The sequence below is a fragment of the Gadus morhua genome, chromosome 7 (assembly GCF_902167405.1).
Source record: "Gadus morhua chromosome 7, gadMor3.0, whole genome shotgun sequence".
Lineage (NCBI taxonomy): Eukaryota > Metazoa > Chordata > Actinopteri > Gadiformes > Gadidae > Gadus > Gadus morhua.
In genome coordinates, this window is record NC_044054.1 from 19,176,437 (window position 1) to 19,200,943 (window position 24,507).

The following is a 24,507-nucleotide window of genomic DNA, read 5'->3' on the forward strand; positions in this document are numbered from 1 at the left end:
GATGAACATTTTACTCCAGGGTCTATTTGTTGCAAATGTTTGAGGATTTGGCACAGATGCTTCTCCTCACAAGATATGTACCAGTATGTGCAATACCTCCCAGAGACACAACCACACTGTGAGAAACGGGAATAAGATGAGTTTTGAGTGTGTAACAGAAGGCCTGTGAGGAACCACTTGTTCATTCACAAGCAGCTCTACAATTCCTCTGTGTACCGCTGCACCGTATTCTTCTTCTGCGGTCATTGTTGCTATTTACAGCAACTACTCGGTTCATTAGCACTCTACAAATGTACACAAAAAAACATCTGTGGCTGAGGTCTGCACCGTTGATTCACAACGGTGAATCACAACGCTCCCGGTCCCGCTGTATGTAATCCTCATCGGGGGCCCTAATCTCATTAGGGCCCCGATGACTAGAACCGATTGTTCTAGTCAACAAGGCCGCGAGTGAAGAGCTGTTCTCAGAGAGATGCAACCCACTGATTGGTTCGTTGTTTCCCCTTGTCTTCCCCCATCCCAGTTCCAGAGTTCGGCGTTGATGTGCCCTCCACCAATGGCAGCCAGGAGCCCCAGGGGCCGGCCCCACTCAAGGTGTCAGGCCTAGAGCGCAGTCAGGAGCGCAGCCAGGACAGCTGCAGGGAGCCCCCGGCCCTCCCGCCCACAAGCGCCACCGCCAAGCCCACCCCTCCAACCCCACTCCCACCCCCACCTCCGCCACTGCCCCCGCCGCCGCCGCCGCCGCCTAGGCTCCCCGTGGCCACGCCCACTCACTCCCACCCCCACCCTCCGCTGCCACCGAGCCAGCCGCCCCCCTCGCCCAGGCACGCACACGGCCACGCCCACCCCAAAGCCCAGCCCCACCCCCACAACCACTCCCACACCAACGGCCGCGTCCAGCCCCAGAGCTCCGCCTACTTGCCCCCGCGCTCAGAGGCTCCCCCAAAGCCTCAGACGCCCGCAGCCCTGCCTCTCGCCCAGGGTCCAGAGCCCTCGCTGGCCCCCCGGCCCCGGCTCCAGCACCAGCACCAGGCGGACCCCCTCCTGCATCACCCCAGGCCGCCGCCCACGCCCAGCCTGCATCACCCCCAACCGCCGTCGCCCGCCCTCCCCGGGCACCATCACCACCCCCACCCCCACCACCCCCACCACCCCCACCACCCCCACCACCACCCCCACCAGCAGCAGCAGCAGCAGCAGCAGCAGCAGCAGCAGCAGCACCCCAGCCAGGCGGGACCCCACCGCCCCCCCTCACGCTGCCACCCCAGGCCCCTGTCAGCCTACAACGGCCACAGCCTGAACGGACACAGGTAAGACCCCAGTGTTAGCGCGCTCCAGCCCCAGCTTCTCATGATCATCCAAGTGCAGTGCGGAACGGTTCAGACCTCAGGTTAGAAGCTGTCCGATGTTCCCAAAAGGCAATACAATAGCTACACGATATTAGCACATTTTAGATTTGCTATTCACTGCACCATAACAACATCATTGTTTTAAAATTGAAAATAAAATCAAAATCATTCAGGCCGTGTTAAGATGTCATTGCCAAGGTGTAGCTGCGAGTAAACAAATCTACATTAATATGCGAGACCTACTTCCGAGGTCTTGCGTTGTTTGTTTCAGCTGTTAATCAACTCAAACACGGCTCGGTGGAAGGTACCCCGAGACGAGACGGGGGGGGGGGGGGGGGGGGGGGGGGGAAGTGGCTGATTGTCCACAGTGGGAGGTGAACAGCACCCTGGGACTTATTAACCACCTACACAATCACCATCGCACTCCATCCGCCGCGCCGTACCTTAGCATACGCTCCGGAATCAACACCCCGGCTGCATAATTTCTAGTTCATCTGTTTTGTTTGTGTTGAGTTGTGTTAACGCAGCGCTTGTTGGGGCCTTGTCAAACAACGGTCCTCCAGGGGGAAAAGAAGTGTAAAAAATACTACTTCTAGAAATCAAGCAGTGGTTTCTGCTCCTCCGTGCAGACATTATGTCTGCTCGTCTGATTAGGAATCGTAGCAGCATTATCTTTTTTGTCTGACGCTTAAGGTGAAACACACTGGTTAATCATCGATACCACACTAGCCAGGGGCACCAATTTGGAGCAAATGGGGTCCATAACAACAACACTAAACGGGGAAATGGTGACGGATGGGTCTGCAGCAGCTCGCTCTCTCTCTCTCTCTCTCTCTCTCTCTCTCTCTCTCTCTCTCTCTCTCTCTCTCTCTCTCTCTCTCTCTCTCTCTCTCTCTCTCTCTCTCTCTCTCTCTCTCTCTCTCTCTCTCTCTCTCTCTCCCCCTCCCTCCTGCTCTCCCCCTCCCTCCCTCCTGCTCTCTTCTTCTCCGTCTCTCTCTTGGAGCCGTGAGGCTCTGGCCTCCTGTGGGCCCAGCAACACTCCTCGCCTCGCGGGGGCCCCCAGCAGCTGGTTGCGCCTGGCGCTCCCGACGCCACGGCCCCTCCGGGGGCCCCCGCCAGAGCTCCGCCGAGGCCCTGGCACCGGCGGTGAATAATCAGGCTTGGCCCGGTGACAGGGCTGGAGAGCGGCAGACGGGCTCCTCTTCCAGGGGAGCTTAGTGTGTAAAGATGCAGAACGACAAGCCTTTCCAAACAGCCTGCGGGAAAACCCCCACACACACACGTAAAAATACAAACGCGCACACACGCACACACACACACACACACACACACACACGCCATCGCTCTGTCCCTGTCTCGGCGTGTCTTGGTTTGAAGTGTTGTTGTTTTTTAATAAATCATGCGGCGTGCCTTGGCAGAGGAGCAGGAAGTGGCGTTGAAGCAGGAGCCTTGCTCAAAGGCAGACGCTTGTGTCGTGAAGCCGGCCTGGCTGGCGGGCGGCGCCATGTTTTGCGCGTGGCGGTGTCTCTGAGAGTGGAGCCCCTGCGCTCGGTGAGGGAGCTCTCCGGCGGAACGTGGGGCCCGGGGCGGGAGGCGTGTGTGTTCTGTGTGAACGCGGGAGCGCTGAGGCGTGAAAACGAGGTTCCCGGGCGGCGGCAGGGGGGGACAGATGGAGGCGTGGAGGCGCCCCGGGAAACGAGTGTTAATCCCATCACACCTGGCCCCTAACCCCCCCTCTTCCTCCTTGTTTGCTTTCTCCCTCTACACTCTGCGCTCTCGCTCTTGTTCGCTCGCTCTCTCTCGCTCTCTCTCTTACTCGCTCTCTCTCTCCTCCTCCTCCTCCCGAACTCCTCCATCATATCCCCTCCGCCATCTTCCTCCCCCATCCTCCTCCTCCTCCTCCTCCTTCATCTCCCCCCCACCTCCTCCTCCAAATCTCTACTCCTTCGTCCCCTCCTCCTCCTAATCCTCATCCCTCCTCCTCCTCCTAATCCTCAAACACCTCTTCCTCCTCCTCCTCTTCCTCTTCCTCATCCTCCTCCCCCTCCTCCTCTTCCTCCTCCTCCTCCTCCTCCACCTCCCCCTCCTCCTAATCCTCATACAACTCTTCCACCTCCTCTTCCTCCTCCTCCTCCTCCTCTTCCTCCTCCTCCTCTTCCTCCTCCTCTTCCTCCTCCTCCCGTCTCCACAGCAGCAGCCGGAGCAGCACACCGGGCTCCAAGATCCACGGGGCCCCGCCCACCGCCGCCGGCCCCCTCCACCTGCCCCACCCCTCGCCGCCTCCCAGCGCAGCAGCAGCAGCAGCAGCGGCCTCCTCCGCGTCCTCCTCCCCCTTCCCGCTGCCCCTGGCGGCCCACCAGGGCGCCCCCCCCCACGGCTTCCCCCAGGCCCTGCAGTCCTCGCCGCTCCCACACCACCCCAATATGTTTGCACCTCCAGCTGCCTTGCCTCCACCACCGCCACTGACGTCTAGCGCCCTGCCCGTCGCCGGACAACCCCCCGCTGGGAGCCCCTACTCAGGTACAGGTACTATACGACGCACACACACACACACACACACATGAGGTAGATGCGTATATGTGTAGATATTATAAACACCCTGCTGCTGGGAGCCCCTACCCAGCTCAGGTGCTATAGAAACAACGGCACACACACACACACACACACACACACACACACACACACACACACACACACACACACACACACACACACACACACCAGACACACACCCAGACACACATATATGTATGTGTATATATTATAAACACCATGCTCCTTGGAGCCCCTACCCCGCTCATGTACTATACAAAACAGCGATGGGGTAGCGCATGTGTATACGATATATAGTCGATATATATATATATGTGTGTAATACCTGTTGTGCAGAAGAATTGATGACAAATTCTTCGGTTATTTAAAGGTAATCCTAATATAATAATTCTGATCGTTGAAACCCTTCGGCGGGTTTCAAAAGCGGACGTAAACAGTTCAAACCAACAAAAACTAAGCTCAGCTTAGTTCCGGGACAGTGAACTCAAAATGTTAAATGTGTTGCAAATGGTGAAGTTAGGGTGTTCTGTCATCTGTCCCACATCAGGCAGCCCACAAACGACCAATAAACAACCGCCACATAACTCCTTCCAAATCCCACATCTGTCGGATCGGGTCAAAACCGGGCTAATAATGTCGACGGGGGACGGGAGGGGGGGGGGGGGGGGGGGTAAGGGCTTCCAGATGCTGGACACGGCCCCCTCAGTGCGTACAGACGGCCTGTCCACAACCCTGCTCACCGTCGCACTCTAACCGAAGCATAAAGCTGTGAATGATCGACTGAATTAATAGTAAATAAATACACACACCGTTTACCGTGGAGAAGGTAGCCCTGTCGTTTGACATAAGCGATCACACACACACAGAGGAAATCACTCAGGCACACACTCGCACTCACGCACGCACGCACACTCGCGCGCACACACACACACACACACACACACACACACACACACACACACACACACACACACACACACACACACAAACCATGCCGTACAACTGAATGTCAGAATTGGTTGGCCAGGGGGGAAATAGAAGAGGGGGGGGCGGTTAGTGGGTTGGTGGTTTAACTTAATTTCCAGGGCTTCCATTTTCACCTGGAACAGTGTTCATCTGAGAAATCAATTTGTTCAATACCACACGGACCCCAGTTGGATTCTGTTCAAAAGACACTAATGAAATTTTTATGAAGAGAAAATTCCATCTCTTGCTTCCAACCTAATAAAGCTTGAAATGAACGTAGGAAATTGTGCATTGAGTCACCGCGGAATAGAAATAATACGGTTACCCGGGAGAGAATACAATTTTTCCGCGGCAATTTAGCGGAGGATTTCTAAGAAAAGCAAATGATTAGATTTTTCTAGAAGACATCCGAGGTAACAGCAAAGGGTTGAAGGTTTCATCGCAACAACAGCGGCTATCATTAGAAATAATAATTAAAGCACAACGGAGATAACGTGTTGCTGGCACGATGTCTCGTCTACAACCCTCAGCCACGCTTGGCCTGGAGAAGAGAGGAGGAGTAACGGGATGTGCCGATCAGATCAAGTGTGGTTTCCTCTTTGTGTAAAAGTGTTGTCCTTTTTGGGAGGTTTTTGACATTGATATTGATCGCTGGGCAATGGGGACTAAGAAGCGTTTTAAACACTGAGCCATCTGGATATGAACGCTGGCTTTCATCGCGACAGGCCAGATTCAGTTTCGATTCTAGGGAAGCGTTGAAAATGGGCTTTGCGTAAATCGAGTTCACGATAAATAATGTTTAAATGCTATTGAATTATTTGATGAATGTATTGAAAACTAAATTATAACAATGATTTATGATAGAAAAAAAGTGTTCTTTGTGTGTTTCTGGGAAAAAAGGAAAGAAAAAAATACAATGGGAATAAAAAGAGGCCAACAAATGTTCAAAGTCAGAAGAGTTTTATTATCAAATGTATTATGTACCGAAAAACACATGGTTGGCTGGACAATGAAACTCTTATGACAAATGCAGAAGTCTGCGAGCGTAGGAGCAGGGGGAAAGCAAACACAAAGCAATAACAAGAAGGAAATTAAAATGAAGGAGAGCCTTCTGTACTTCTAAAATTAAACACACACTATTAAACAATGTTCTTCCTTCTAAATAATTAAAGGCAATATATAAAATCATGACAACTGTAAATATTCCCCAAAATAACGATAAAAATAAAATTACCAAGAAATACCCACACAGACAGAGTTGTGTGGAACACGATGTACCTTGGGATCGTGAAAAAGTCCAAGAACACGTCTTGGACTAAAACTATTTCTTCCTCCTCTTCCTTCCCTCCCCTCCCTCTCCTCTCTCTTCTCCATCTCCTTCTCTTCCATCTCCCTCTCCACCATCTCCCTCTCCACCATCTCCCTCTCCTCCATCTCCCTCTCCCCCCTCTCTTCCATCTCCCTCTCCACCATCTCCCTCTCCACTATCTCCCTCTCCCCCCTCCACCATCTCCCTCTCCTCCATCTCCCGCTCCCCCCTCTCTTCCATCTCCCTCTCCCCCCTCCTCCATCTCCCTCTCTTCCATCTCCCTCTCCCCCCTCTCCTCCATCTCCCCCTCCTCCATCTCCCTCTTCCCCCTCTCCCCTCTCCTCCCTCTCCCTCTCCCCCCTCTCCCTCCCCTTCCCTCTCCTCCACCTCCCTCCCTCTCCCCTCTCTTCCCTCCCCTCTTCCCCCTCACAGAACAAGACCTCCTACGGCAGGAGCTCAACACGCGCTTCCTGGCGTCGCAGAGTGCCGACCGCGGGGCCTCGCTGGGGCCGCCGCCCTACCTGCGCACCGAGTTCCACCAGCACCAGCACCAGCACCAGCACCAGCACACACACCAGCACACCCACCAGCACACCTTCACGCCCTTCCCGCCGCACGGCATCATGCCCACGCCAGCACCGCCCATGGTGCGTACCCCCACCAGAAACGTGAGGATAAGTAGCTCGCCGTTCAGTGTCCCGGGGGTTGTGGGGGTTGTGGGGTTGGGGGGTTGTGGGGTTGGGGGGGTTGTGGGGTTGTGGGGTTGGGGGGGTTGTGGGGTTGTGGGGTTGGGGGGTTGTGGGGTTGGTTGGGGTGTCGGGTGAGGGGGCGAGGGTTGATTCGACCGAACGAGGTCAATGTGTAGAGGTCGAGTCAAGGACATACACAGGGGGCTTTTAAGTTCTTGTTTCGTTGTTTATCGTGATGTGTCGTGCAGCAACGACTTGTGTTTGGTTCCCAGCTAAGACCAGGTGGTAGGGGGATTGTTTCAGCGGGTTTTGGGACGCCTTCCTAGGTTGTTGCATTTTTGGGGATTGAGGCTTTCATAAAGCTCGCACACATACCCAAAGCTCTGGCAGCCGCGGGGAACCTTGTGGGGACTTTTATTGTGGCAGGGTTTGAACGATGACCATGTGTGCCCCCATACGCGCCTCAAAGATGCCTTTCTTCTCCCGGAATGCGTTCCCAGCGCTGTATTTAGGGACGACCGATTTAGCCCCGTCCACGCACGCACACACACCGCCAACCAGCCCTGTAACCAAAAAGTGCCCATTTCCAGAATTAGCCATCGCTTGGCCCAGAGCACTTTGCATTTCATTGCCAACTTTAAAAGCATAATACACTTAATTCCGTTTGAATTTAATGACATAATTTGGCCCAGTTGGGTAGTGGTGGTTGTGTTTTAGTTTTTAGTTTTTGTACTGCAGAATGCTTTGAATTAAAGGCTTGCTCTTTGTCAGGGCAGACCACAGGCAATGAGCAAGTTGAGGACCCGGGAGAGACTGCCTCACGCTCGCATTGCACGGCTTGTAGCGGTAACGCGCCCCGGGGTTGTTTTGGGGTGTTTTTTTCTCTCAGCCAGTGCTCTGATGGTTCCTCAAAGGCACCGCTGTGAGGCCCTTTCACAGCTAATGAGACTATAAAGTGTTTCTTTATGGCTCCAGTGTTTAGCCCTGACTGTGGAAATGGGCGCTCTGAGCCCGCATTCAACCACACACACACACAAAGGGAATGAACCCCGAGTGCTCACAAATGAGACACAGACACAAGGCCCCAAACTGGTCCTCAGACGGCCAGGAAAAAAGCGTACAAAAGTGTGTGAGAAAAGAAGGAAAGGTTACAAACGACCACTTTACCGAGGCGCTGAACTTTAAAGTGTTTCCTATCCCCCACACGGGGGGGCGATGTGTGGTGACTTCTTTTTTTATGTTGTGCCCCAAGGAACGGGGCCATTCAACCTGGAGCTGTAAATGTCTCGGTTACGGTGTTAAATCTTTCCCCGTACCCTTTTACCCCTCTGTACTGAGCACTCTTTTGTTTTCTCTCCCACAGTTTGAAAAATTCCCAACGAAGGTGGACCCCTTTTACAGACACAGCGTGAGTGATCCCACCTTGTTCACCGTGTCCGTCCCCTCAGCGAACCCATGGCCCGTGCTTGTTGTTGTCGCTGTTCTGTCTGGGGCCGTGGCGCCGTCATGTGTTCCCCGCTTGCGCTCATATGCTACTTTGAATACAAACTGTAAGCCTTGTAGCTATAGTGCTGAAATGATTATCTTGGCGGCTCATCACACGAGGCTAGCTAATCTAAGACATCACTTTCGGCTTTTGTAACTTATGGCGGGTTTTCAAAAAAAAAAACATAATCATTGTCAAATTCATTTTACTCAGATCCTATTTTAAGAAAAGTAGCCCTTTCATTGTTTCATAGAAATGAAAAATATGTATAAGATATAAATAATACATGGCTATAATTGGTGTAAAGATGGGTAGCCCCATTTGAGAAACACTGGACCAAATGATTAATCAATAAAGAAACATCATAATTTGATTAATCAACAAGGAAAATAATCAATAGTTGCAGCCCTCATTGTGTTAGATTTCTACTGCTTGTAGCATAAGTTGTGTAGGGTATCACATGAAAATGGCTGGGCACAGCAACTACTACAGTGTGCAGAAAAGAGTGATGGGCTATACCCTTCAAGCATCGCTGAAAGATTGTTTTGTTACACCTCATCGATCGCTCTATTTTGTATCAAACACGTAGTAGATTGTGACCTTTACACTGTACAGTTTACATACTTCAGCAAATACCAACATCTCCTCCAGAAACCCTTAAAACGTCAGAACAACAGACGTTTAGTCCATCGTTCGGGCGTTTAAAGGGTTTCTGAGAGAGATGTTAGAATTGTGTAAACTTTACAGTTGAGAGATGTTAGAAGTGTGTAAACTTTACAGTTTACACATATACATTTAGAACGACTAGTCCCCCCAGAACCCAGAAAGAAAGCCGAGCTACCGCCTCCATTTCCCCCGCCAACGATGTCACGGCCTCATGCAGTAATGAGCCTCACACCAAAACAATCCTGATCCTCAATTTCCTGCTCTCTTGTTTTTCTCCCTTCAGCTGTTCCACTCCTACCCTCCGGCCATGTCTGGCCTCCCCCCGGTCATCCCTCCCACCGGCCCCTTCGGCTCACTGCAAGGAGCCTTCCAGCCCAAGGTGAGCTCCACACACAGGGGGCGACAAAACACCTAGCCCACCTCGGAGATGTATAGTGAACAAACCGCTGATTGTTGTTGATGTGCAGGGTTGATGTGCAGGGTACAGCGTCATCGCTGGTGAAAAGGTAGAGGATTGCAATTACCGGTTACTGATTGGTGGTTGACGTTTTTGTACAGTGATGTCACCTGGCGCTGGTCTGAGCCAATCAGAAACAGAAATTGGGATAACCTGATCCCGATGCTCTACTTGTGGCTTGTTTTTGTTTCCTTGTTCATCGTGTTGTTGGAAGTTGAGGCCCCAAAGGTTTTTAGAAGAGGATAATGGAAATAGTGTTCTCAGACGGCATGGATGTCCGTGCCAGCACCGTTCTGCATAAAACATAAAACAAAACAAAAGCACGGAGAAGAAACAGTAGGGTCAATGGAAAACACTGACCTGCTCATTTTGAATCGCAAGACCAAATCTCTGTATTGAGTGTGTATTGGCTGCGCTGCACTGGACTGAACTTGTAAATGAACACTGCATATGTCAGAAACTTTACTTTCTCCTGAATTTGAACTTCCGGAGAGTCTTCTCAACGCTTGCCTCTCTCTGTGTTTCTCTGCTCTCTCAGACCTCCAACCCCCTGGACGTGTCCAACCGGCCCGGAGCCGTACCCCACACACTCCTACAGAAGGACCCCAGGGTAGGAGCAGCATCTAGAGCACTAGCTCGGGCTTGTTGGTTTACCTTTAGGTGGATTCAAATCTAACAGAGACATGACCACAATTATTATTCAGATTGAAAATATAATTTAGATTTTTTTTTATGCTTTATGTAATAATTAGTATAATATTTTGTGTTCAAATTGATAGCTGTGTAGTTCTATTCCATTCCATTCACTTCAATGTTTCTTCTGGCTTGAGCATGAGCAAGTGTAACAAATCACTTCCTCAGGGATCAATTAAGTCTGGACCTGTATCTGTAATTTGAAGCACTTGTGTGACAGCATTGTGATTCCTCTTTGTTCCTCCTTTCTCGCAGCTAACGGATCCATTTCGACCTATCCTCAGGGTGAGTGTTTCAGTGAAGGCCATACACAAACAGAGAACACACACAAATACACAAACAAATATAAACACAGACACCCACCTAACAAAGACACACACCTACCTCTGACTCCAGCTGCACACATCAGGTGGTCTTGCTATCAAAGTAAATAGCGCCCTTATTTGAATAAGTTATGTCCTTGGAGGGAGAACATTATCGAGTTTATCACATCAAGAACAGCAACAACAAAGCCCATTTTATTTGAGAACAGAATGCAGCGTTCTCTCAAGGCTTCAAACTATTCCAAACCTTGCCCAAACACTTTACAAATGTGTGCAGTGATACCTTCCAGACTTCATAACAAGACTTTGGGAATTCTAAAAGCATCGCTCGCAAGAGATCTGTCCTTTCCAAAATAGACAGCACACACGCACGCCATGGAGCGACATCGTGGTGGCAGGGTTAGAGTCTGCCGGACCATAAACAATGAGATTCACACTTGTTTTCTTCTCTTTTCTCTCGCTCCTGCGCAGAAACCAGGGAAGTGGTGCGCCATGCACGTCCACATCGCGTGGCAGATCTACCACCATCAACAGAAAGTGAAGGTGAGGACTCATCCGTGGTGACAGTGGAAACAGGACACGCAGCGCCAGTGTCGACACCGTGGCGTGTTTCAGCCCCCAGGGGGCAGTGTCGCATCAGGACAGGCTTAATTAATTAGTATTTGTTTCACATGGACACAAGACGTTCTCTGTTGGTCAAGAGGAACATAATATTGATGTTGCTTTTACTGTGGCTTAACCGGCAGTTTTATGAGATTCATAGACCGTTGTTCAATATTTATTGTTTGTTGTTCACTCTCCTATAACCAGAACAAAGAAACAATGATCTTTCTAGTAATTGTTGTTTCACTAAAGTGAACTTCAGCACTAGATAGTGAGCGTGCGTGTCTTCCAACGCGTCCTGCAATACGGTCAACGGCTGCATTTCTTAGCCTGGGTGGTCCCGGTGGGAATCGTAATCCTAACCCAGCCAGGGTCACTCTGCAACACGCTGCCCCTTTTGTGTGTGAAGGTTTAACATGGTGTTTTCTCTCCTGTGCCTACCGTCCTCCAGCAGCAGATGCAGGTCGACCCTCATAAGCTGGACTTTGGCCTCAAACCCGAGTTCCTGGGTCGGCCACCGGGCCCCAATCTCTTCGGGGCCATCCACCACCCCCACGACCTGGCCCGCCCCGCCACGCTCTTCTCAGCCGCAGGTGTGTGTGTGTGTGTGTGTGTGTGTGTGTGTGTGTGTGTGTGTGTGTGTGTGTGTGTGTGTGTGTGTGTGTGTGTGTGTGTGTGTGTGTGAGTGAGAGGATAATTCATTTAATATAACTTGACCTTATTAATATTAAAATAGAATTTCATGTAGTGCGTTTCGTGTAATAAAGCTCTCTCTCTCTGTCGTTCCCAGGCCCCCCACACCCGGCAGCGGGCCCCTTTGGCCACCCTCCCCACCACCCCGGAAACTTCCTCAGCCCCGCCTCTCACCTCGGTAAGAGGGCAAGCAGCTTCAGAGTCTGCTTCAGAGTCTCCTTCACGGTCTGCTTCAGGGTCTGCTTCAGGGTCTGCTTCAGAGTCTGCTTCACGGTCTGCTTCAGAGTCTTCTTCAGAGTCTTCTTCAGAGTCTGCTTCAGGGTCTGCTTCAGGGTCTGCTTCAGGGTCTGCTTCACGGTCTTCTTCAGAGTCTTCTTCAGAGTCTGCTTCAGAGTCTGTTTCAGAATCTGCTTCAGAGTCTGTTTAAGAGTCTGCTTCAGAGTCTGTTTAAGAGTCTTCTTCAGAGTCTGTTTAAGAGTCTGCTTCAGAGTCTGTTTAAGAGTCTGCTTCTGGGTCAGCTTCAGAGTCTGCTTTAGAATCTGCTTCAGCGTCTGGTTTAGAGTCTGCTTCAGAGTCTGCTTTAGAATCTGCTTCAGTGTCATAAGAGCGGTAACTGAAGCCAGGGGACCGGTGAAAGGGCCCCTTCAGCTAGATTTCCTGCCATCCCTGAGTGGGTCTCCAATGGCCAAGCAGGGAGTTGAATAATTAAAGGTAGCCATGACAACCAGTGATAATCACAAAGAGTCTGCCGTAAGGAGCTATTAGAAGGCAATAGAGGTGGACACATAAATAGCACTCAATCACTTGATCCCAGGGTGGCTTTTAAAATAGATGAGGCGTTCGTGAGGGGAGAATTTGTTTGTATCGTAGTTGTTATTGTTCTGTATGGGATGGTCGTGAGAAATATAACACTGACTCTTGGTTGCCTTTTCCTGCCCGTTGCAAAAGTGTGGAATGAGCAACAGTACACAATGACTCGTATCAAGACAGAAAATGTCATAATAGATAGCAGACATGGATGCCTTAGATAATAACACATTTTGCAGGGGCTGTTTCAAAAGGAGCCTTTGAACTTGGATGTGCTGAAGACTATTTACAAAATACACAAAAAAGCTCATTCCTAGATAACCATATAGCACAGGAGGCAGTTGAACAATGTCAATCATCACAAGAAAAGCTAAAGCGTTAAGTTGACCTTCAGAGTTGGGAGTAATTCTTGAAAAAATAACCTTAATCAGTGTTTCTCTTTTTTTCTGTTCTTATTAGCCCTTTCATCATTTAAAAAAACTGGAGCAAAAAATGTAATGGGATATGAATAATACATGTGCTGTGCATGTAATTTGGGGTAAACATGGGTGATGCAAATACTTTTAGTGAGAAACATGGGCTGTTTTTGTCATTCACTTTGTTTGTTGTGCTTAGATTTGTATTCAGATTAGATTGGTATGCAGATTCACCATTTTATATTAAGGCTTTAGGCCTATTAAGACGACATTTCATGGTCAGATTATGATTTATTACAGTACCCTTGTTACATATTTTACCCATTTAAAAATGACCAATAGACGAAAAACCGCTGCAAACACCCTTTCCTTGTTAATGTCGGGCTAAAAATATGAGACAAAATCCACATACGTATATGTGTATATAAACGTATATATATCTATATATATATAATACACGTATGCTTGAGTTTTAATCTTTGCTTCTCTTCCGCCTCCAGAGCCTTTCAGCCGGCCTCCTTCATTCGGGGGACTGGGCACGCTCAGCTCCTCAGCCTTCGGCGGTCTGGGAAACCCAGCACTGAGTGAGTCTCCTCTTCATCGCCCTCCACCAGACACTCAACGCCAACCCTTGACCTCTGATTCGCATCTCATTCCCATGCCTGCGCTTGACACAATCAACCTAACCGCTGCGCACCGTTGTCGTCTTCGTTGCGCAGAATCCCTCACGGCGCCCAACTCCATGTTCGGCCATAAGGACGGCCCCGCCGGCCCGCCGCAGCACTTCAACCCCAACGGGCCCAGCGGCGGCCAGCAGGAGCCCTGGAACCGACTGCACCGCACGCCGCCCTCCTTCCCCACGCCGCCGCCCTGGCTCAAGCCCGGCGAGTCGGAGAGGAGCGCCTCCGCCAGCTCCCACGAGAGGGACCGGGACTCGGACAAGCGCGCCCCGTCGGCCAGCAAGGACGACAAGGAGCCCAGGTGGGTGCCACGTCCCGCCCGCTCGCAACGATGGCTTTTACTCGGCGACCTTTTTCTTAAAGAGCACCTATTATGCTTTTTCGACTTTTATGACCTATCGACGTTGTTATAAAGATTTTAGTCATGTTTAACCATACTAAAGTGTCAAATAATGACGTACGTGCATTTCGACGTGTTCCCTGCTGACCGTCTGGGGTGGCTGTGCAGGGCGCTAAACACTAGGGACGCCGGTCGCCGGTCGCCATTCACTTGTTCAAATTTCCGGGATTTATCTACGTAGAACAATCCGGATTTTTCAATTTATGGTAATGCTGCAACATGCTCTTCAGGAGGGTAACCAATCACAACGGAGTGGGGTTGGCAGGAGGGGGGCGAGGGGGCGGAGAAGGACGAAGCCGAATGTTGACAGAGAATGCTGTTAGCGCCCAGATGAGAGGAAGAGTTTCCCGAAAATCGACATCGTTTTTTGTGCTGTGATTCGTGTCAGGTTGCTCTATAGGAGTCATTAATAAGAAATTAAGACCAGAAAAGTAGTATAATAGGAGATCTTTAAAGGGAAAGTTCTGTTGGACCGCGTCCTCAGACATGAGATAGCATCACGCAGCGCCATGGCTCTGCTCTGTTGCGCCCGAATGCGGGGATGATTATGGAGGAGCTTATTTCCTCAGAGAGCGGATGATTACGACGAGCGAAATGATAGAAAGCGTGATTGTTTCCACAGCTGAATTTGAGCGAGTCACGGAGCCAGAGACGTATGAACAACATATTTTTCTCTTTTCTTCCCAGGGAGTCCACGGAGAAGCGTCACTCCAGCCACCCCTCCCCGGTGGCCGTCAGGTCCCCCGTGGGCTCACTGGGCCACGGCCGGGCCCCTGAGCAGCACCACAGGAACCACCTGCTCCCCGGGGAGCCCCCGCGGGACAAGGACCTCAAGGCCCCCAAGGAGAAGGAGCGGGAGCACGCCGACGTGTGGAAGGAGAGCCACGGCGAGGAGCACAAGCTGAAGGAGAGCCAGCACGGCGGCGACAAGGAGGCGCCGGTCATCCACGACGGGAGGCTGTCGGAGAACAAGACCCCCAGCCGGGCCACCCCGTCCCCCTACGTGCGTCAGGCCAGCCTGGAGCGGCCCCTGAACGGCAGCCTGGGCCGGGACGTCCTGGAGAGGAAGGGCGAGCCGGTCTACGAGCACCAGAAGAAGAACAGCGAGGTGAAGGTGAAGGAGGAGCGCAAGGAGGAGCCCGAGGCCCCGGCCACCGACCGGGGGAACGGGCCCCCGGTCCAGGCGCCACCGCCGCCGCCGCCGCCACCGCCACCGCCCGCTCCCACCCACCATCCGCCTCCCGTCTCCATGGGGATCCCCATGGGCATGGCCGGCGTGCACCCCATGAACAGCATCGCCAGCCTGGACAGAACTCGCATGGTGGCGCCCTTCATGGGCATCAGCCCCATACCGGGCGCCGAGAGGTTCCCCTACCCGGCCTTCCACTGGGACCCCATGCGGGACCCCTACAGGGGCCTGGACATCCACAGGCGGGACCACCTGGCCCGGGACCTGCTGATGAGGAACGACCCGCTGCACCGGCTGGCGGGGCCCCGCCTCTACGAGGCCGAGCGCTCGTACCGGGACCGGGAGCCCCACGACTTTAACCGGGAGCACCAGCAGTCCACCATGCACGCCCTGGCCCTGGAGCAGCGGCGGGAACAGGAGCGCGCCCACATGGAGGAGCGCGAGCGCCTGCACATGCTCAGAGAGGACTACGAGCACGGGCGCCTGCACGCCGCCATGCACCACCAGGTGATGGACGGGCACCTCCCCCACGGGGGGCCGGGGCTCCTCGCCCCCGGGCTACCCAGCATGCACTACCCCAGGGTCAACCCCTCGGCGGCTGCTGCTGCGGTGGCGGCCGCTGCCGCCGCCGCCGCGCATCAGAACAGCATGATGAACAAAACGCCGCCCACCGCCTCTCTCAGCGCCCCCCCGCCTCTCATCCCCACGCTCGGCACGCGAGTGGGCTCCCCCAGACGGACTACGCCCCTGGCCACTGACATCAGAGACAGACCCTCCTCGCACAACCACAAAGACATTGAGGCGCGCTGAGCAGATGGGACCCTCTCTCTCTCTCCCGCCACAGACTTGAAGGCGTGTGGAGCGCCGCCGCAGCCTTGTGTCCCAAACGCATTGAACTCACACCAAGCACTTAGCCTTGGGCGAACCACGACTGTACCATATCTGTGAATAACTTATGTAGGCAGAGTCATGCCTAGTAAAAATCATTGTTTTGGGTTGTTTTGTATAAAAAACACAAACAAGGGACAAAATCTTATAACAACAACGAAAAAAACTTTTTTCAGGGTGGCTTTTTTGGCTTTTGTTTGCCCAGTTTTGTCTAGTGTTCTGTGTGCATTGGTTCTCTCAAAGAGTTGGGGTTATATGATGGAGGCTGTGTCCACCGATCCTCCACGCTGGAATGTGAAGGTACTTGGAAGGAGTGGGAGACAGAAGCATGTAGATACATGTACAGTCAATGTGCTCCCCTCTGTATGGATTACAACCGAGGTACAAAATATGCAACGGGGAGTTTTTGGAAAGCTTTACTTTAATTGTACATAGAGGAGTATAGTTTGGAGAATCAGAATGTGCTGTTTTGCAGACAGATATTTTTGTTTTCGTTTTTGGTTCGGTTGACAAACTAATTGACATTGTACCATACGACATACCCACACCCGCCTCCCTTATCCCTGCCTTCAACTATGCAACACACATCTGGGCTCCCTCTCTGAAAGCTGGCCTTCTCCACACATCTGTACACACCGTGTAATGACCGAGGCATAAACTGCATTCTCTCCCCAATTCAAAAGACCCATATGTGGAGATCTTATGAGTAAGGACAAGCTTTATCCGAGCCGTGTGGGCTCTGTATTAAACACATCTTCTGATGAATCGCATATCGATGTATTTCCAACAGTACATGCGACGTAAAAAGCGAAAATGCAAAAGTGTAATTCTTCGATATAAAAATTTTATCTCGCAAGTCTAATTCTGGAGAGAATGAGCAGTCAACAATACAGAAAGAGCATACCGCTAGCCCTAATTGAAGGAATGTAAAGTACGTGTTTTCTCTGAGAAAATTGTTGGTTCATGGGCAGTGTATTATTAAAAGTGCTCCACACCTTTAAGTTGTTGTACGTACTAATTGAAAAGACAAAAAAAGGCAGTTTGTTTTCCGATGAGCAGCAGAGATCTATTTTTAGTAGTTCACTGGAGGTTTAGTTTTGCGCTTCAAACTCTGTGAGACCATGTTGTGCAGTGAAGTTTTTTCTTTTTCAATCCAACATTCAAAATGTCCATCAGAGCCATAGTGGTTTTAGTCAACGCGTATTGCAAAAAAAGATTGTTAAATAAGAAACTTTTTTTTTGCTGTTAAACATGTACAAGGGAAAAATTAAGTCTTTATAGATCATGTACAAAAAATATGAAAAAATGAAGCGACTGAATCTTCAGCATGCTCCTCATGTAAACTTGTGTTATGTTAATTGTGCCATGTTATTAAAAAATGTGTACTAAACTTGTCTGATACCTACTCATACACAATGCTAATGACTTTGTGCCATGCCTCCTTTTTTATTATTTACAGTTTGGGTGCTAATGATAAACAAACCCTAAGGATTGTTGATACATATTTACGTATTAAAAACTAGGACCAATTCAGCCGTTTAGTTTCCCATGATGAATAAAAAACGTGTTTGATTGGAAAGACAGTGTGGTAACGTTGGAGCACCTGGTTTTAAATTAATTCTTTCGACAATTAATTTAAAACCACACACTACAACGGCTAGGCCTATTTACTTAAAGAATGGATACATTTCAATAAAAAGCAACGTGCTTTTTGAAAGAATAGAAACGTCTTCATTGATGATAGAAACACTAAGTTGTTGACATTTCCAGTATACTGCCACAGGAACGTGGTCATGATTCAGGGAGCTTTATCAGTAATTAAAGGTTGTATAGGTGATTTGCTTTTTTGGCCATTTTTGCAAAATTACTTGAAATCCTTATCATAACCCGCTTACAGCCACTGAGTTAGAAGTACTGACATGAAAATTAAACAAGTCAATCATCTGTGGAACGGGCAGGGCTCGAAAAACTCCAGCCAATCATTTTCATTGCCACCGAGTTGCATTGGACAGTAAGTACGTCAATCAAACGGTCGTACTGCACTCCCCCTCCCCCGCGCCCCGCGCGCGACCCCTTCGTGCAGTACTCGTGACCCAGAGCTCGTGACCCAGAGCAAGCTCCTGTTTGTTGTTATCCTGCGGTAGCTACTGGAACTAGTTAATCCACATTTGGACCTAGCAGTAGAAGACAATTTCCATGGCAGACAAGACGCCACCATCTCCACCACCACCACCACCACCAGCAAAGAGAAGGAAAACTCTTTTTCAGAGAGTAATTGATAATAAAAACGCTGAAAGAGAAAAACTGAAATCAAGAATAATCCTAGGCGCTGCTTTCGAACGTTGGCGGCAACTGAAGGACGAGAAGGGTCTAAAAACCGATGCTTGTGTGGCGGTTGACCTAGTTTCAAAGTTTATACCGTTTATACTCGGTAATACCGGTGTGGAGACGAGTGTATTACTCGGTGTGAAAATGTCCACACCGCGGCAACCCTAGTGAAAACCAGGACTTCCAATACAATTATATGAAACAAACATACATTTTCTAAAAATAGTAATGATTTATGTGACCGTTTAATGTTTATAACATCTGGTCCAACCATTGCAGCGAGAACGTATTCTCAGCAGGGGGTGCTGGGGAAAAAAAAAACTCAGCCTGCACTAGACTCGCAACTCGTTACATTGATAAAAAAAGATGTATAGCAGCGCAGCTCAATTACACCAGTGCATGCGCGGACAGTTGAAAATCGATCGTTCACATCCAGCTGCTCACAGAACAAGTTTAGCGCACCACCGCTACCCTCACACTTTTTCATATAACCTTTTTTCAGCACTAGGTCATATGAGCATTAAATAAATGCTGCGTCTCAAAATGCCTTGGACAGCAGCGAGGATGACTCGCTTTGCCACGGGCCGAAACAGTTCGGAGCGACCACAGCCAGAGCGAACACAGCGGGGCAGAGGAGTGTCAGGAATAGTCTTTGGTGTACACATCAGTACGGCCTATTTGCACTACTGTTTAGTGGCAATGCAGTGTTTTATTCGATGCCTTTTTATTTTCGTATATTATTTCAATGAATACAATTTATTTATTCATAAAAAACGGATCTGGTCTTCAAATCTTTTTTCCAAATATAGGTCGTCTTACAATGGGGTTTGTGTTTATATTCGGACCAATACGGTACAGCGGGCGCTCACATGACGTTAAGCATTTCCTGGTGCATAATGTGACGCTTCAGAACCTAAAATCCCGTTTCTCCCCGTTGACACGACAACGCATAACCGGCGTTTTCAGAAATCTCCACTTTGGCCGAAGTTTTTAGAAATGATCGTTTTCTGTGATAAGACAGGGCCTCGGACAGGGGGTGTTGCAGCACCCCCAGCACTCCTACTTCCCGCGGTACTGGGTGCAACTTACAGCTGAATGTAGTGCCATGTTGTTAAACGAAAACCTACGCTAGCCTGGCTCGCTCTCGCGCATCTCTGTTCGCGCTCGTGCATGATTGCGCGTCCAGGTACCTGGAATGGGTGGAGTCAGAGTCAGCGTTGAAGGAGAGGGGGTAGGACCATTTGAGTTGTGTATTTTCAAAATCTGCTGGCGTTTCGCAAATCACCTACCCAACCTTTAATGTTGGCTTATCTAACTTCTCACTGAACTATCAAAACAGCCTTGTGTGCGGTTATTTTTTAAGGCCAGGAGAGGGTGCTAAAGTTCACTTAAAATGACTGGCAGGCTATTGGGCTATTGTCCTGATTGATGGTAAGTTTTTATTTATGAATATTTCTACCCAGGCCTGTATTACGTTATCTACAGGGCAAATTAAGAAGGGGGACCTAACATAAAGGCCATTATTTATTATATATAAATAAAATGGCTTATATATAAAACGGCAACACTACCCATAACAAAAAAAGGGTGTGGTCCATCATGGGCATTAAGGAATACGTTAATTGAATTAAAATAAATTGAAGGATTCAATCCCAGAAAATTATAACTGTTATTCATATTAATATTAATATTATAATAAATAATATTATAGTTCAATAGTATTAATGACTAAGTATTATTATAATAACGATAATAATAATAATAATAATAATAATAATAATAATAATAGTAATGATAATAATAATAATATTACGTTTTTTAAATAACAGTAGAAACTAGAGTGAAATCGTTACTAATGTAATAAATGATTTATCTTCCAACTAGTAAAAAGGAAATACATTCTTTGTCCATGTATTAAAATAATCCGCCACTAGATGGCAACAAATCACAATTTTAGAATCGGAGAGGAGGAAGCTAGCAGGATGCATCCAGCTCTCGTTTCGTCCATGATGGGATAAAACTCGTTTTTCAGGTTGAGCTGTTAATCAACAAACTCATCATGCAAACAAAGCTAGCCTCATATTGTCGTCAGCAAAAGAAATGCTCCTAAACAGGGTGAGCCACATAGCTAAGACGTTTGTAGCAGCCTAGCCCTCGTGTAGCCTATGTTTTGAATTCCGCAGAAAAAAAACAAATGGATACCGAAGTAAGAATTAATCAAAAATATCGAACAAAAAGTATAAAAGGCTACTTCTCTCTACTGTGTGTCTCTCAGTGGCGGTTCAGGACTATTTTTTTGGGCTGGGCGCCTGGGCGGCCAGAATGGGACCATAACACTTCATTATGGATATGAAGAATTGTTTTGGTTCTAGGTTAAGGTTTCGGAGTAGGCTTACAGGACGGACCCCTGCTCTCATGTACAGATTAATACATGATTGAAATATCAATTCACCTTTGTGTTTATTTGTATGCGTTAAATATTTTTTTCAAGGCAAAGGCTATGAGTCTTTGTATTGAGGACAGTACATTTGTCGATATTATTGAAAATCGCGATAACCCATTCACCAGACGAACTGGATTCTACTTATTAAGGTAGCAGATGATTATGAGGGGTAGGCCTAGTTCTTGTTACACAACCATCTGGGAAGTCGTCAGTGTTTGGAAAATCTAATGGAATTGCCCTTTTCTTTTTATAATAAAATGAACCATCTGCATTGGGTAAACGCAATTACCGCCTATCTCCTGGTTCCTCAGATTAGCTCATTGGTGGAGAGAAGGGTCCAGCTTGGGCGTTTCCGTCATGACACAAGACGCCCTTTAGGCGTTCCTGGTAGCGTTTCATCGACAGGCATAGGCCTACTGCGAAGCACAGTCGCAAGGCATAGGCCTACTATGCTTTCCTTCCTTATGGCAATTTTACCTCTCATTAGATTTAGCAATCATGGAGTCCCCACTTGGCTAACGTTAGTTCTATGCTACCCGTACTTGAAACTGCTGTTTGAGAAAATCTAACTAGCGTATGTTTCGGATGTTGACAGCCGTGCGAAGAAGAAGGGGTTCGGCGTTGACGTTGAAAGTTAGGCCGGTTTATAGCAGAGTTCCCGTTGTCGGTTATTAAAAAGAACGACAATTCTAAATGTCCCAGGTCAGAATGACCAGTGGCGAATGGTCATTAGGGGCAAGTCGCTACTCTCACAAGAAAAAAAAAATGAAAAAAAAAATATATATAAAAAATATAATATATTTTTATATATATATTTTTTTTTTAATAATCTCCCCAGAAAGTACTATAAAATAATAATTTTGGCGCTTTTATTTAATTTTTAGTCGACCCTGGCTTGCTTCTTCCGGCTGAGTTCGTCTGGAGGGGCAAGAGGGGCTCTAGCCCCACCAGCCCAATGCAATGTGTATTGGACTTGAAATATTGAAATGCGCATGCTCAGAGTGTTTCTCTGTTGAAGTGGACGGAGATAATTTTACTTACTGGTGGGGCTAGCCCAATATGTCCATTGTGTGGACTTGGGACCGTTAAATATCCCAGGATGCATTTCGCATTTCGCATTCCTGTTTTAAAATATCAGTGTAAGCTATAAAATAGGCTATATAGGAACATTTTAAAAGTATAACAAAGATGGAGGCCTTTTCAACATATTTGCATACTATATGAAAGAGGGGTTTTGTTTTATATAATTTGTTTATTGTATAAGTCGCTGATGGAGGAAACCCATCGCAACGGAAATCCCGGTCGGAGTGTGTGTGTGTGTGCGTGTGTGTTTCTATTCTATTCTATTCTATACAGTGTTCCCCTTTAGGTTTCATTTGGTAAAAACAACAGTGTTACCCCTTATGTTTTTTTCCCATGATGACTGATGAAAAAAAACAGTGTTACCCCTTATATTTTATTTGACAAGAACACTTTTTTTTTTTTTTTCAAATATGTTATTTTTCATGACGACCAATAAAATACGACAGTGTTACCCCTTATATTTTATTTGACAAAGACAACAGTGTTACCCCTTGTGTTTTTTTTCATGACGACCAATAAAAAACGACAGTGTTACCCCTTATATTTTATTTGACAAAGACAATTGTCAAATAATTGTCAATTGGAGGGCAAGTCTGGTGCCAGCAGCCACGGTAATTCCAGCTCCAATAGCGTATCTTAAAGTTGCTGCAGTTTTTTCATGACGACCAATAAAAAACAACAGCGTTACCCCTTATGTTTTTTTTCATGACGACCAATAAAATACGACAGTTTTACCCCTTATGGTTTTTTTCATGACGACCAAAGAAAAACGAGAGTATCACCCCTCATGTTTCATTTGATAAAAACGACAGCGTTACCCCTTATGTTTTTTTTCATGACGACCAATAAAAAATGACAGTGTTACCCTTTATGTTTTTTTTCATGACGACCAATAAAAAAACAACAGTGTTACCCCGTATGTTTTTATTCATGACGACCAATAAAAAATGACAGTGTTACCCTTTGTTTTTTTTCATGACGACCAATAAAAGAACAACAGTGTTACCCCTTATGTTTTTTTCATGACGACCAATAAAAAACGACAGTGTTACCCCTTATGTTTTTATTCATGACGACCAATAAAAAAACAACAGTGTTACCCCTTATGTTTTTTTACATGACGACCAATAAAAAGTGTCACCCCTCATGTTTCATTTGATAAAAACGACAGTGTTACCCCCTATGTTTTAATTGATAAATATCGACAGTGTTACCCCTTATGTTTTTTTTCATGACGACCAATAAAAAATGACAGTGTTACCCTTTATGTTTTTTTTCATGACGACCAATAAAAAAACAACAGTGTTACCTCTTATGTTTTTATTCATGACGACCAATAAAAAAACAACAGTGTTACCCTTATGGTTTTTTTCATGACAACCAAAGAAAAACGACAGTGTCACCCCTCATGTTTCACTTGATAAAAACGACAGTGTTACCCCCTATGTTTTAATTGATAAATATCGACAGTGTTACCCCTTATGTTTTTTTTCATGACGACCAATAAAAAATGACAGTGTTACCCTTTATGTTTTTTTTCATGACGACCAATAAAAAACAACAGTGTTACCCCATATGGTTTTTTTCATGACGACCAAAGAAAAACGACAGTGTCACCCCTCATGTTTCATTTGATAAAAACGACAGTGTTACCCCCTATGTTTTAATTGATAAATATCGACAGTGTTACCCCTTATGTTTTTTTCATGACGACCAATGAAAAATTACAGTGTTACCCTTTATGTTTTTTTTCATGACGACCAATAAAAAACAACAGTGTCACCCCTCATGTTTCATTTGATAAAAACGACAGTGTTACCCCCTATGTTTTAATTGATAAATATCGACAGTGTTACCCCTTATGTTTTTTTCATGACGACCAATAAAAAATGACAGTGATACCCTTTATGTTTTTTTTCATGAGGACCAATAAAAAACAACAGTGTTACCCCTTATGGTTTTTTCATGACGACCAAAGAAAAACGACAGTGTCACATATTTTTCAAATATGTTATTTTTCATGACGACCAATAAAATACGACAGTGTTACCCCTTATATTTTATTTGACAAAGACAACAGTGTTACCCCTTATGTTTTTTTTCATGACGACCAATAAAAAACGACAGTGTTACCCCTTATATTTTATTTGACAAAGACAATTGTCAAATAATTGTCAATTAGAGGGCAAGTCTGGTGCCAGCAGCCGCGGTAATTCCAGCTCCAATAGCGTATCTTAAAGTTGCTGCAGTTTTTTCATGACGACCAATAAAAAACAACAGCGTTACCCCTTATGTTTTTTTTCATGACGACCAATAAAATACGACAGTGTTACACCTTATGTTTTTTTTCATGAAGACCAATAAAAAACAACAGTGTTACCCCTTATGGTTTTTTTCATGACGACCAAAGAAAAACGAGAGTATCACCCCTCATGTTTCATTTGATAAAAACAACAGTGTTACCCTTATGTTTTTTTTCATGACGA

At 47.6% G+C, this 24,507-nt stretch overlaps 1 protein-coding gene across 3 annotated transcripts in view; it reads left to right on the forward strand.

The window, feature by feature from the left end:
- The window catches only part of auts2a (activator of transcription and developmental regulator AUTS2 a), a 268,221-nt gene extending 250,664 nt beyond the window's left edge, over nucleotides 1–17,557 (forward strand). The window contains exons 7-19 of one of the 3 annotated variants that reach the window (XM_030361445.1): nucleotides 524–1,310; nucleotides 3,541–3,869; nucleotides 6,610–6,845; nucleotides 8,230–8,274; nucleotides 9,302–9,397; nucleotides 10,014–10,085; nucleotides 10,424–10,453; nucleotides 10,963–11,034; nucleotides 11,549–11,687; nucleotides 11,885–11,965; nucleotides 13,511–13,594; nucleotides 13,730–13,991; nucleotides 14,778–17,557. In XM_030361445.1, the coding sequence (XP_030217305.1) occupies nucleotides 524–1,310; nucleotides 3,541–3,869; nucleotides 6,610–6,845; nucleotides 8,230–8,274; nucleotides 9,302–9,397; nucleotides 10,014–10,085; nucleotides 10,424–10,453; nucleotides 10,963–11,034; nucleotides 11,549–11,687; nucleotides 11,885–11,965; nucleotides 13,511–13,594; nucleotides 13,730–13,991; nucleotides 14,778–16,089 (3,545 nt within the window). In that variant the 3' untranslated portion in view covers nucleotides 16,090–17,557. Of the gene's footprint in view, nucleotides 1–523; nucleotides 1,311–3,540; nucleotides 3,870–6,609; nucleotides 6,846–8,229; nucleotides 8,275–9,301; nucleotides 9,398–10,013; nucleotides 10,086–10,423; nucleotides 10,454–10,962; nucleotides 11,035–11,545; nucleotides 11,688–11,884; nucleotides 11,966–13,510; nucleotides 13,595–13,729; nucleotides 13,992–14,777 lie in introns of all 3 variants that reach the window. The other 2 variants (XM_030361446.1, XM_030361444.1) reach the window with 2 other exon arrangements.
- Nucleotides 17,558–24,507: the final 6,950 nt, after the last annotated feature.